Source organism: Oryctolagus cuniculus, chromosome 2 (assembly GCF_964237555.1).
Source record: "Oryctolagus cuniculus chromosome 2, mOryCun1.1, whole genome shotgun sequence".
Taxonomy (NCBI): domain Eukaryota; kingdom Metazoa; phylum Chordata; class Mammalia; order Lagomorpha; family Leporidae; genus Oryctolagus; species Oryctolagus cuniculus.
Window position 1 is genome coordinate 131,670,469 of NC_091433.1, and position 12,153 is coordinate 131,682,621.

The 12,153-nt window shown below is 58.6% G+C and overlaps 2 protein-coding genes across 2 annotated transcripts in view; one reads left to right on the top strand and one right to left on the bottom strand.

Moving 5' to 3' along the window:
- ANKRD53 (ankyrin repeat domain 53) overlaps window positions 1–12,153 on the bottom strand; it is a 37,030-nt gene that overhangs the window by 21,873 nt on the left and 3,004 nt on the right. Inside the window, exons 5-6 of the mRNA XM_008254266.4 lie at window positions 11,693–11,813; window positions 361–9,949 (exon numbers count right to left, since the gene is read on the bottom strand). Coding sequence (XP_008252488.2) covers window positions 9,236–9,949; window positions 11,693–11,813 — 835 coding nt within the window. The 3' untranslated portion in view covers window positions 361–9,235. The remainder of the gene's footprint in view (window positions 1–360; window positions 9,950–11,692; window positions 11,814–12,153) is intronic.
- Window positions 723–6,631, top strand: TEX261 (testis expressed 261). The gene is made up of 6 exons (XM_002709793.5): window positions 723–859; window positions 1,640–1,719; window positions 3,079–3,232; window positions 5,042–5,109; window positions 5,769–5,871; window positions 6,069–6,631. The coding sequence occupies exons 1-6, from the start codon at window positions 790–792 to the stop codon at window positions 6,182–6,184; spliced, it is 591 nt and encodes a 196-aa protein (XP_002709839.1). The 5' UTR covers window positions 723–789; the 3' UTR covers window positions 6,185–6,631.

Below are 12,153 nucleotides of genomic sequence, written 5' to 3' on the forward strand. Positions count from 1 at the left end.
GAGGACCGTGTAATGACTTTTAGGCACAAATTGGGAAGCACATCAGACTCACATTACAGGGGTCTGTCCTGTTCTGGTGCCCGCTCAGCGCCTCTCCCTGGAGCGGTGCAGTAAGCGTATTCAGCGCTAGGGGGCGCGGGACGTACCCCGACCTTGGCCTGGTGGGAGCAGGGCCGGGAATGCCCGATTGAGGGCGCCCTAACTCGCAACCCAGGCCGCCTGTTACAGGTGTGACGCGGGGTAAGGTAGCCTCTCTCGGCCCCAGCTTCTCATACAGAAAATGACCCGCATCAATCATCGGATCCATTTCCTCACGAACACAGAGCCTGGCCCGACACTCAATAATTCTGCCCCTGGTACCTGCGACAGCAAGGGGGGCCACCTGCCGGAGGCTTCTGGCGGGGACTTCCTCCAGGCTGGCGCGGGAGTGCACCGGGAGCGGCAGGAGGCTCCAAGCCCCCGCACGGCCGCCTCCTTCCAGTATCTGCGGTCAGTTCCTCATCCCCAAGCGGGGCAGCCCCCTACCGGAGTCCCTCCGTGGGGTCCGGGGGAAGTGGGCGGACGGCGGGCGAGACGCCACGCGGAGCAGCGCCACTTGGCCCTCCGCGCCTGGGGGTGGCGCTAGCGCCAGTCGGGCCGGGGGCGGCGCTCGGGCCGGGCTCCTCTCGGCGGCGGCGCACGGCCGGCGGCCGTCCGCGGGGCGGGGACGCGGCGGTGGCGGCGGCTCGGTGGCGGCTCCGTGTCGCCGGAGCCCAAGCGCGCGGGCCGGTCCCGGCGGCCGGGGGCGCCATGTGGTTCATGTACGTGCTGAGCTGGCTGTCGCTGTTCATCCAAGTGGCCTTCATCACGCTGGCCGTCGGTGAGAGTGCGCGACTGTGGCCCGCGCGGGCTCCCGCGCTGGCGTCTGTGCTCGCCGGGGGTCGCATCGCGGGGTTCCGGGGCGACTCCGGGGGCCCCTGTCGGCGCTGCAGGCCTGCGCCGCCCCCTTCCCGCCCCGCCAGTCCTGCCCTTCCTGCTGAGCCCAGCAAACCCGGCCTGGCCGCGGGTCCTGCCAGATGTCACAAAGTTCGCCCCGGCAGAGCCCGTGCCCGCGAACCACCAACCGCTGCTGCTCCCAGCTTGCTGGCCGGAGGCGCCGAACGTCCCCCGACACCGCCCGCCGCTCTTTCCGCTGTGCCTCTCTGTACTTGCTGTTCCTCCGCCTTTGACACCTTTCCCTCTTCCTGCACCTCCTCCCAGAAGCCCTCTGTGGTGGGTTGGTGGTCCAGCAGGTGCCCTGAACATTCCCTCGAGTAGCACTGTCACGCTGGGAGCGTCAGACTCCTTTCCCAAGCTGCGTCAGGAAGGGACCCTGTCTGCCTTGTTCTGTTGTAGTCTCGGCACCCAGCCTGGCACCTGGTCTCCTCCGTGCCCAGCAGGCATTTACTGCGGGCGTGAGTGAAATGCCGCTTTCTGGGCAGAGGTCAGCCCGGTGCTGAGGTGTCCGGTGGAGCCTACCACTGCATGAAACCTCCTCTTAGTTGCCCTGACCGAGTTTCGCGTGGTTCTTTGGTTTACTCCTGACCTGGCATCCACACAGGGTCTGTGGGGTTCGGGGTCGGGGAAGTGACCCTGGCTGATGCTCTCCCCATCCCCTCAGCGGCCGGACTCTACTACCTGGCAGAGCTGATAGAAGAATACACAGTGGCCACCAGCAGGATCATCAAGTACATGATCTGGGTGAGTGGCAGCCTCCTCTGGGATTCTCCCTCGCTCTCTGCTGTGCCCCGAATGCAGGAAGGGAGGAAAGTGGCGGAAATGCTGAAACCTGTGAGCTTTTTGCCGAGGGGAACTGCCCGCAGCCCTGCCCTGTACCCGGCCTTTGGGTCTGCACCCCAGGCCCACATCTTCCCTGGCCTCCTTCCCTAAGTGCTGTCTTCACCTCATTCTCGGTTCCTTAAGGTGACAGCCGGATGCACCCTCTCTGTCCACAGGACCCTGGCTTGGCCTGTGCTTGGCTGTCTTCCACTGCCTCTAGTCCCTTGCTGTGTTCACAGCATTTGGAACTTGGAGGAACCTTCAGGACAATTTTGAGTTCTTGTTCATTGCCCTCCTCCTGATCCGATCGAGCGATTTGTCCTAAGAGGGGAGGACTTTCCTCAGCCCGGGCCCATGGGAGGCTTCTCTTCCTGGAGACACAGCCCTCGCCATTGATGCTAACGCCACAGCAGTGACTGCCGGAAGTCACATTGCTGCCGGCTGTCGAAGAGGCTGGGGTGGTGGTGTCAGTGCCTTGGGCAGCAGGAGTCCACTGCCTCTCAGGCAGCCGGCGTCCGCAGCCGTTTCCACTCTGGGCACGGCCTAGGATTGGGAGCTAGTGGTGGAGATAAGACTGTTGCCCTCAGCTCTGGGTCCAGAGGCCCAGCCTGTGGGTGTTGGCTCAGGAGTTCAGCCAACTGTCATTTGTTAAGTACTGACAACAGTAAGTCCTTCAGAACAATGCTTTCTGAGTGCAGGCGTGATTCATTATTGGGTTATATAATTGATTCAGTAGGACAGTCAGCATTTTTTTTAGAAAAATGAGGTAGAAAAAAGACTAATTAAAATGTGAGCTCTAATCATGAACGTGTGTGTTGCGGTCAGGGTGCTCAGTGTTTTCTTGCTGTGGCTTGCCATCAAGAAAATTTTGACAAATGACACTGAAAGATGGTGTCCTGCGGAACTGAGAGGCTGGTGGGGGAGGCCACACCTTTGTGACCAGGGAGATGGACACGTGTCCATAGCGCTGCCCTGAGCAGGCCAGGGTTGGCGGGCGTGGAGGGGTTGGTGGGTGTGGAGGGGATGCCGGGAAGGGCTGCCGCACCTGCGCCTCTGCTGGGCTGGCCGGGGTTGGCGGGAGCGGAGGGGTTGGCGGGAGCGGAGGGGATGCCGGGAAGGGTTGCTGCCCCTGCGCCTCTACTGGGCTGGCCGGGGTTGGCGGGAGCGGAGGGGGTGCCGGGAAGGGCAGCCACACCTGCACCTCTGCTGGGCAGGCTGGGGTTGGCGGACGCGGAGGGGATGCCGGGAAGGGCTGCCGCACCTGTGCCTCTGCTGTTGCAGTTCTCCACGGCCGTGCTGATCGGCCTCTACGTCTTTGAGCGCTTCCCCGCCAGCATGATTGGCGTGGGCCTCTTCACCAACCTCGTCTACTTCGGCCTCCTGCAGACCTTCCCCTTCATCATGCTGACCTCGCCCAACTTCATCCTGTCTTGCGGTGAGAGGGGCCGGGGTTGGGGAGGCAGCTGACACGGGCAGATGTGTCTGACTCAGGCTTGGGCTTCGAAGGCCAAGTGGCGGAAGGAGGGAAGCCACTGAGGTCCCCCGAGAGGCCAGTCTGGTTGGGAAAATGGAGTTCTCACTCTTGAGGACCCTGCAAGCCCGCCTTGTCTCTGTGGTTAGTTTGTTGGGGTATGAGGAGGGAAGCGTCCGATGCAGGGGGCTCTGCCACGGAGGTAAGCGAGGGAAGGTCTGAGAATGAGAGGTTGTGGGGTGGCAGAAGCAGGCCCCCAGCAGAAAGTCAGAGAAGCCACCGGGCCACCGACAGCCCAGAGCCCTTCCTTGGCGGGCCTCCGTCCTGCGGCTCACGTCCTGAGTCCACGGCCTCAGTGGGCCGGGAGCCCCAGCAGACGTGGCCTGGTGTGAGAGCCTCCTGGGACTGCCTTTCCCACCCTCACTGTGAGTGCAGCAGCGGCCTCAGGGCTGCGGAGTGTGCATGGAGGACCCAGGCCTTTCTGCCTTTGCCCTGCCACCACTTTCTGACTCCGGGAAGTCGCTTGCCCTCGCTAGGCCTGCACTTCTGCCGTCTGTTGAGAGATTTCTGACAGGGCTGCTGGGAGCCAATGGCACCTGGTCAGGGATTATAGGTGTTTTCAGATATTAATGGAAAAAGTATTGGAAAGTCTTTCATTCCCAGCATTGCCACTTCTTCCACGAATCATTGCTGGTCATCCTTGCCATGGGGCAGGCTAGCAGATGGAGTGGGCGCTTCTTAGAGCTGCTTTCCTGTGTCTGTGGGAGAAGCTGGGAAGCAGACGTTACCCCCGGGAGAGCTCACTGTCCAAGCCAGGACTGGGCTTTTCCCTGAGTGCCTTTGTGTGACTTCCCCAGGCAGCTGGCTAAGACCAAGTCCCTTCTACATCTTCCCAGGGCAGGGGTCCCCCTTGTCCTCCACAGCAGCCCTTTAGCTGCCTGTGTTTTTCTGAATGATCTCGGTGAGGTGGACAGCAGGCCCATCCTATCTTCCAGTATCCCTTAGCTCCGGAGTGAGCTGAGCCTAGCAGAGTGTGGCCTCTGCCTTGGAAGAGAGGAAGGAGACAGAGTTGCTGTGTGGCGTTGAGGGCCTTAGCCTCGGGGACACATTCTTTGTGTCACCTCTCCGCAGGCGCGAGCAGCCATGCCTCTCTCTGCAGCACGTCTGTCCCCAGAATCTGCTCGCCTCCCTCTCGTAAACTCAGCTGCACACTGAGGAGGTGTGTGGTGCGCAGCTGCAGTGCGGACCAGCGTGCCTCACCTGAGGCAGGGTGGAGGAGGACCCCTGCCCAGGATCCAGAGCAGCCGAAGACGGCAGCTCCAGGCCTCCCACAGACCCTGCCACTGCATTGCCAAGGGAGAAAGCCTCTTCTGCCTGTTCCCCCTTGGGCGTACATCCATCTCCACGCCCTGGACTTCCCTGCCCCTGCTGCCCATGGAGAGCTTTCTTTGGGACTCACTTCCATTGCAAACCAAGTTCATTGTTATTGCTTTGGATTATGTAACATGGAAGTCTCATTTTCTAACATGCAAAGCAGCTCTTACAGACCTACTTGTAATGCCTTCCTGCAGCGGACAGGTTGGAGCCAATGCTCTGATTTTAACGTACAAGCAGAAGATCTGGACAGTAGTATGCTTGGCCCAAAGCCATCCTCCGAGTTATATATAAAGTTGGGGCACAGACCCAGGGCTCTCCGCCCCCAGGGGCCTTGGGAAGTTTAGGAATGCGGCCTTGTTATCCCCCCAAGTTGACTGATTCGCACTCCTTTCACAGGCCTGGTGGTGGTGAATCATTACCTAGCATTTCAGTTTTTTGCGGAAGAATATTACCCCTTCTCAGAGGTAAGAAGTGCGCGGGGCGTCAGCCTTTCTCCCAGACGGGGAGTCAAGGGGAAGTGTGTGATTTGCTTGGCAAACTCAGCTCTGGTTGAAACCAGTCTCTTCAGCAATTACAGGTTTAGAAACGTAGCACAGATGATCTTAGAAAGTAGGGTGGCTGAGGTGAGAACACTGCTCTTCCACTGGGGTCTTTGGGATCCCCCTGAGTGGGTCTTGGTGAGGTCAGGAAGGGGCTTTGGGGTGGGGATGAGCTGCAGCCTGGAGCCCCAGCTCCTCCCAGCAGCCTCCCCGGATTTCTTCAGATACCCTGCTGCTCCAGTTTGACACTGTGGGGAAGAACAAGGTCATTTTTGGGGAATGTGGGTCAGTCGCGGTGTAATCCTCCATCTGTACCCTTTTGTCCTGAGGAATTGTTTGTCCTAGTGACCAAGATGTGGGGATGGTGGCTATGCGTGGCCATTCTCAGTCTCTGCCTTTCCCCATGGGGCAGTCTCCACGTGCAAGGATGGCCCACCCCTGCCTACTAGGCCCTGGCCTCCTGCAGTGGTCAGAGGCGCGGCCTTCTCTGCACCCTTCACCACTCCTCTGAGACCACCGGGACCACACCCCGCCTTCTCCTGGCACCTCCGGGGCACCTTCTCCTCAGGCTGTCTTGTTGCTAGGTCCTGGCCTATTTCACTTTCTGCCTGTGGATAATCCCGTTTGCATTCTTCGTGTCACTTTCGGCTGGGGAGAACGTCCTGCCCTCCACCATGCAGCCAGGAGGTGAGCAGGGGTCTGTAAGGGGCGGGGTGCAGGGACAGCACAAGGCCCAAGTGCTGGGGGAGCTGGATGGAGCCCAGTCCCATGATGCAGGTGCCTGGGCTCCGGGTTGGGAGAGCTGGGTTCACATGTGCACGTGCACACACATACATACACACACACAGTCACACTCACTCATCTCCCTGTCTGTGTCTTCACAGATGACGTGGTCTCCAATTACTTCACCAAAGGCAAGCGGGGCAAACGCTTAGGCATCCTGGTTGTCTTCAACTTCATCAAAGAGGCCATTCTGCCCAGTCGTCAGAAGATATACTGACCCCCTTGGGGAGGGGATGTGGGAGCCAGCTCAGGAGAGTAGGCCCTGGACCTCTGGCTAGATGGGGGCTGAGAGCTGGAAGACAGCTTCTTCCAGTCCTGGCTTCCCTCCCCTCGACTGAAGCCCCATCCCCGCCCTCCTCGGGGCTCAGCATGGCTCAGAGATGGTGCTGCCAGAGGCTAGAACCACAGAGGGCACCAGGGAGGGGGAGAACCTGCTTAGCCAGGAAGCCGAGGTGGCCGGGAGGTTCTGGCCCAGCTGCGGCAGGCAGGGCAGGGTCTGTGAAGCTGGAGAGCAGACAGTGACAAGTTCTCTGGGCAGATGGCCATATGGAAGGGCCAGGGCTTGCCACTTCCAAGAGAAATAGTTTTTGCTGTTGAACTGTGATTTGTGTCCAATTGCTGATTCCCGTTTGAATAAAGATTTAGGTGGCACTGTTTGCCTTAATACCCTGAAGTTCATCCTCCTTTCTTCCTGCTGACCTTCTGCCCTGAATGGCCTAGTTTTGCTGCTCCAGGGACTCCCTTTCTGGGTTTGGGGCTTGCCCTTCTGAAGGGGACTGTTCTTGTGGCCCTTAGTGGGAAGGGGACAGAGATGACTGAGCCTGGTCAGCAAGCGGGCAGGGGTGGAGGCAGCCTTCCCATGCGCCTCCTTTTCTTTTCCATCTCTTCTTTCCCCAAGGCTCTGAGACTGGCCAGCTGGGGGGGGGGGCAGTTAGGACCAGGCTGGACGTTCACAAGAACATCACAATGTCCTATTTATGTCTTCCTCTGGCGAGCAGGGGTGGTTTCTGGCTGGATTGCAGCCTGGGCTCTAATCTGTTTCTACAGAAATGGGACTGGTGGGAGAAGCTGTTTGTCGTTTTTAAGAGCACACAAGATCTGGCCTTTTCCTTGGGGTGCTCTTGGCTCCTAGGGAGGTAATCTGTGCCTTCTAAGAGGTCCTGGGCGCAGAGCAGCATTTGTTGACCTTGCATTCCAATTACAGTGCCTTGCAAGTGCTCAGCACCACTTACTAGAATGCAGTCTCCACGGGAGCCATCACTGGCTATGTACTGTACCTCAACGTGAGGTTGGCAGGTGCACACGTGGACTGCACATGTGTACCTCCAAGCCGCTGGGAAGACCCATGTGCTTGAAGTGCGACATGCGTGAAGTCCCATCACAGCCCTCATTTCCTTGGCATTAGTTTCCATTCTCCTAAAAATACCAGCCCTCTCCTTTGGCTGGGAGGACCAGCACATGTTGGTCTCCCTTGATGTGAATGAAAGTTGCAGACAAGGACAGGCAAGGTGGAGGATGCTGGAGGCTGACCTCACTGATGGCCCTGCTCTCCCTTGCTGTCCACTTGTTGGTTCCTCACCCTACTGATGAGGCTGCATGCCCTCCATTCAGTCTGCTCCCAGTGCCCACCGCAGGGGTTGCCAGTGGCTGTTGTGCTCAGCCCTACTCCCCCGTCCCATGTCCCATCTGACTCGAGCTGCAGTGGCCGATCCCCCAATTCCTGACTCACCTCCATGGCTGCTTGTCTTAACTCTGTCTGCTCCTTGCCATCTCCTGTGCAGCCTTCTCCACTCGCCCCACACACTCTGGGGTCTCTCAGGGTTCTGTCTTTGGCTCTCCAGGGGAAGCCCATCCATGTTGATGGCTTCAAGGACTTTACCAAGAAATGGAGAGTTGATTTCCAGTCTCCCCATCTTTCCTGGCCCGCAGTTCTACTGTTGTCTGGGTATACACACAACTCAAGTTCATGGGCCAGACGGTACTTGCTGTCTTCTGCAAACCAGACCCTTTTGGGTATCTGCCTTGGCCCTAAGGTCACACAAGCCAGGCAGGAAACCCTTCTTTCTAGGCCTGCTTTGTCTTTCTGCTCTTAACATCCAATCTCTTGAAAACTGTGTCTGCTTTCTTAACATTTCTTGATTCGAGCCACTCCCCCTGTGAGCTTTCACCTGGCTTATTGTGCCGAACTCCTCCTGCTGCTTCTCCATCTTTCTAAAATGCACAGTTGATCGCTCACTCCCTGGCCAGAAGTCTTCCATGGCTCCCGCTGCCCTCAGGATAAAGTCCAGACCCCTTAGCATGGCTGTGAGAGTCCTGGTGTCCTGGTCCCTGCCCTCCTTTCAGCCCTCATCAGTGACTTTCCTGCACTGTGAGTCCCAGCCTCCTGTATCCAGAGAGGCCACAGCACTCCCTTGCTACTTGTGACTCACCTTTCTTGAGGCCACTATTCTGTCACATCCCAACTTAGATTTCACTTCCTCCAAGGAGCTTTGGATGTGCCCTGTCTCCCCCAGCCTCATCCCAGCACACCACACAGGTCCCTCTGGGCTCACTTGCCTGCTTTACCATCCATCCTCACTAGACTGTAAGCTCCTAGAGGGCAGGGACTATCCTTGAATTTTTTTGTATCAACTGTGCCCGGCTGGTGCCCAGCACATGGAAAGCACTCAATAAATGTTTGTCTAATGAACGAATTGTAGTGATGTGTGCATCAGATTGCAGGAGGCCCAGGTGGCTTCCTGGAGGAAGTACAGGTGCTTCCCCAGTCCCAGAGTAAAGCCACAGATGCCACCACACCTCCCTGCACTGCACTCAGTGGCAGTGGGGAAAGCCTTCCCCGGGGTGACACGTTAACTCTGGCTCTGCAGCCAAACAGTGAGGTTTGGAGTCTGCAGCCAGAAGGAGCAGGGGGCAGAATCACCCAGTGGTCCTCTCCATCCTGGAAACCTTGTTTGTGTTGGGCTTGGCCAGGGTGGGAAGGCCCCAGAGATGCCAGTGTCAGCTTTTACAAGGCTAGGGCTCAGGAGACTGACTTCCACTCTGCACTACTCTGGATTCCCAAGGGCTGGAGAGAGTTCCTTGCAGAGAGGAGGCCTGAGGTCTAGACTTTTGTTGAGGGGAAGTTGGGGAGCATGGGCATCTTCCTGTCCTTGACCTTGGGAGTGGGAACCCCCAGACATGCCTTCCCCTTCCTTCCCACCCACAACATGAATCAGCACACCATGGACTTCACTGGGCTGCCTCATGACCTGAGGCCACCGAAGGAACTTTACAGAGGGCTTGTGGGGGTGGGCAGAGCAGGGAGCCCCCGGTGAGCTCGCACGTTGGCCAGGAAGCCTTCGTCAAATGTCTCGCGCAGGCTCATGGCCAGAGTGTCGGTCCAAAAGGTGCGGTTGTCCAAGTGCCGCTTGTGGGGCACGTCCTTGATGGTGATGGCACGAAAGCCCTGGGGTACCTTCATCCTGTACGGCTGCTTCTGTGGGTACAGCTCGCGGACCATCACCTCCAAAGGCAGCCGGGGCACGGGCGCCACCCAGTGGCCATTGGCCGTGTGCAGCCATGCGTAGCCATGGGGGCCGGGGATCACCTCCAGGAAGCTGCTGAAGTCTTGCTCCCTGCAGGAGTCTGGATGCACGCCCAGGCGGATGCCCTGCGGGTAGCTGAACTGGGTCGGGGGAGAACTGGCGGGGTTGTTGCTAGGATTCCACATTTTGGGCCGCCTGAGTGGGGGCCGCCTGTAGATGGGCTTGGTGGGCAACCGCGCCGGGCACTGCTGTATGCTTCCAAGCTGTTTCTTCCCCCAGGGCTGGGAGCTCTGGGAAGTCTGCGGGCCTTGGTATTCTGAGGTTTTAGGGAGGATGGTGGGGCGGGATCGGGTACTGGCCACTTGCTTATCCTTGGTGAGCAGAGAGTGGCGCTGGTTGAACAACTTGCAGCGGAGCCACTTGGTGAAATCCTCCTCTCTCAGAACCTTGTGTTCCTTCTGCAGCAACAGAGAGCCAAGACGGGGGTGGGGGCCGCCACTGTGTACTTCAGTGGAAGGAGGCCTGCGGCCAGACCTTGAACTTTAGGCCTGACTGGCAAGACACCGTCCTTGCTCAGGGCAATCCGCTGATGGAGGAGACCCTATGGGAGGGAGCGCCTGGGCTGCTGGGGGAGCAGCTGTCCCGTGGGGGGGCCCTGCAGTCTGACAGAGACATGGCCTCTGCCTTGGGCGCAACTCCCACTGGAGGAGGAAGACAGTCCCTGTCCTGGGGAAGGCTTTAGAACTTACGGGCAGAGAAGCCGCTCTCCCCGGAGGAATCCCTGGTCTGACAGGGGAGGTGTACTCTGCTGTAAGGGAGGCTCTGGTTTTATGGGGGGGGGGGGCAAATGAGAAGGGCTAGCTGTACTCTTGACCCCGGAAGGAGAAGCATTGAAAGGTTTGGAAGGCCTGGAATTGGGTTGAGCTAATCTGGATGGGCTTCTTGGAAGCAGTGGGCCATGAGGAGTCAGGCCAGGGTGGATACAGTGGGCTGGCTCTCCAGGCTGCACAGCAATGACTGGGTCCAGCACTTGCCCTGCCTCCACTGGAGCTGAACCTTCCACCTGCTGTCACAGATCCCCCCACTGTTGTCTCAGTGTCTCACTTCCGGACTAAGCAATCCGGTGCTTTTGAGATTGACCTGGCTCCAGGGGTAGCCTCTGATTAGGCTAAGCCAATCAACATAATTCCATCAGCCTTGTCCCAGACCCAAGGCAATCAGCATATGGCTTTCTTTTAGTTCTGCTCTCATTGGGACAAGAATGGGCATGTGATCCAAAAGAAGCCAATAAGGAGAGGAGATCTGCTAGGGACACCTGGGCAAGGTTAGAGCCACAGGGAACAGATGGGCCTTGCCTCCTGTGGACATGTGTGTGACTAGGAGAGCTGGGGGACTGTGTTTACCAGACCTCCCCACTTCGAGATCCACTTCAGACTCCCAGATTTTCCTTCTGGCTTACTGGCTTTCGTGCCACAGGTGATTACACCTGCGTAAAATCCCCTTGCTTCTTCAGTCCCTGCAGATCTCTGCTCGCCCCTCTCCAGCTCAAATCTGATCCTCCAGATGCACCACACTGGAAGCTGTCTGCCCACATCATGGTCCTGTGTGCCTCGATGCCTCTCCACGCGGCTCTTTCTTCTACCTGGTCAGCCCTTGCCTACTGCTGCCCATCTGGACAGACATCATCCCTTCCAGTACCCCCAGGACCCCTGGCACCTCTAGGGGGCTATCATCTACTTTCTTCCAAGACCCGAAGCTCCCTACACTTTATACATCTCGAGAGCCCCCGGACCCAGCAGGTGCCCAGCACGGAGGGAGTGCTGAGCATGTGCCGGGAGGAAGGCTGGGTCTCTTTAACCAGAGTGAGTCCCAGTTAGAGGCCAGGCCTCCGTCTCCTGAGAGGCTGGCATTCTGCAGGAGGCAGAGTGCTCAGAGGGGCTCACAGACATCTGCCTTTAGGTGGTGGTGGCTGGCTCACCCAGGACAAGACTTTTCCCCATGCAAGTGGCTTATACGACTGGAATTTGTCATCCTGGGGGAGCAGGGGGCCCTTTCTGGGTGAGTGCTTCTAACTGCTCTTCTTGCCATGCCATGGGGCTCCCTGCCCCCTTTGCTCAGATGCCCATAACAGCTGACGCCCAGCACCCCTGCCCTTCTCATGCCTCGCTGCTCCCATGCCTTCCACAAGGCCTGCCCCTTACTTGGTACTCAGTCAGGTAGTCCAGCTCTATGAGGGCCAGCTGCTCCTTGAGCCTCTTCACTTTCCCCATCTCACGGGCAAAGTCATCCTTGTCCCGTTTCCACATGGCATCCTTCAAGAACCTGTGCAGGGTGGGGACGTGTCACCCCGCAGGGGCTGCGCTGCCACAAGTACTGCCACTGAAGGCCTGGGTAGAGGCGGGAGGAGCTGCCAGCATCCATGTGAGCAAGAAGTCCCCATCCTTGCTGTGGGGGTCCCCGGCACTTCCTTTGAGGAGCCAGGGGCCCCAGGACAGGCAAGGCAGGTAATGCTCAACCCAGAGGGGTGGGGCCTGGGAAAAGCCCTGCTAGTGTTATCCTGGTCAGGGGGGCAGCAGACTGACCCCTCTGCTGTCTGGCTTCCCACACCCTCCTCTGAAAGGTGTAGCCTTTGAGGGCCATGGGGAAGCCCTGGGATGGGAGA

Coding starts and splice junctions, on each gene's coding strand:
- TEX261 (XM_002709793.5), top strand. CDS start 790: ATGTGGTTCATGTACGTGCTGAGCTGGCTGTCGCTGTTCATCCAAGTG. Junction 5,110..5,768: donor AATATTACCCCTTCTCAGAG/GTAAGAAGTGCG, acceptor TCTTGTTGCTAG/GTCCTGGCCTATTTCACTTT. Junction 5,872..6,068: donor CTCCACCATGCAGCCAGGAG/GTGAGCAGGGGT, acceptor GTGTCTTCACAG/ATGACGTGGTCTCCAATTAC.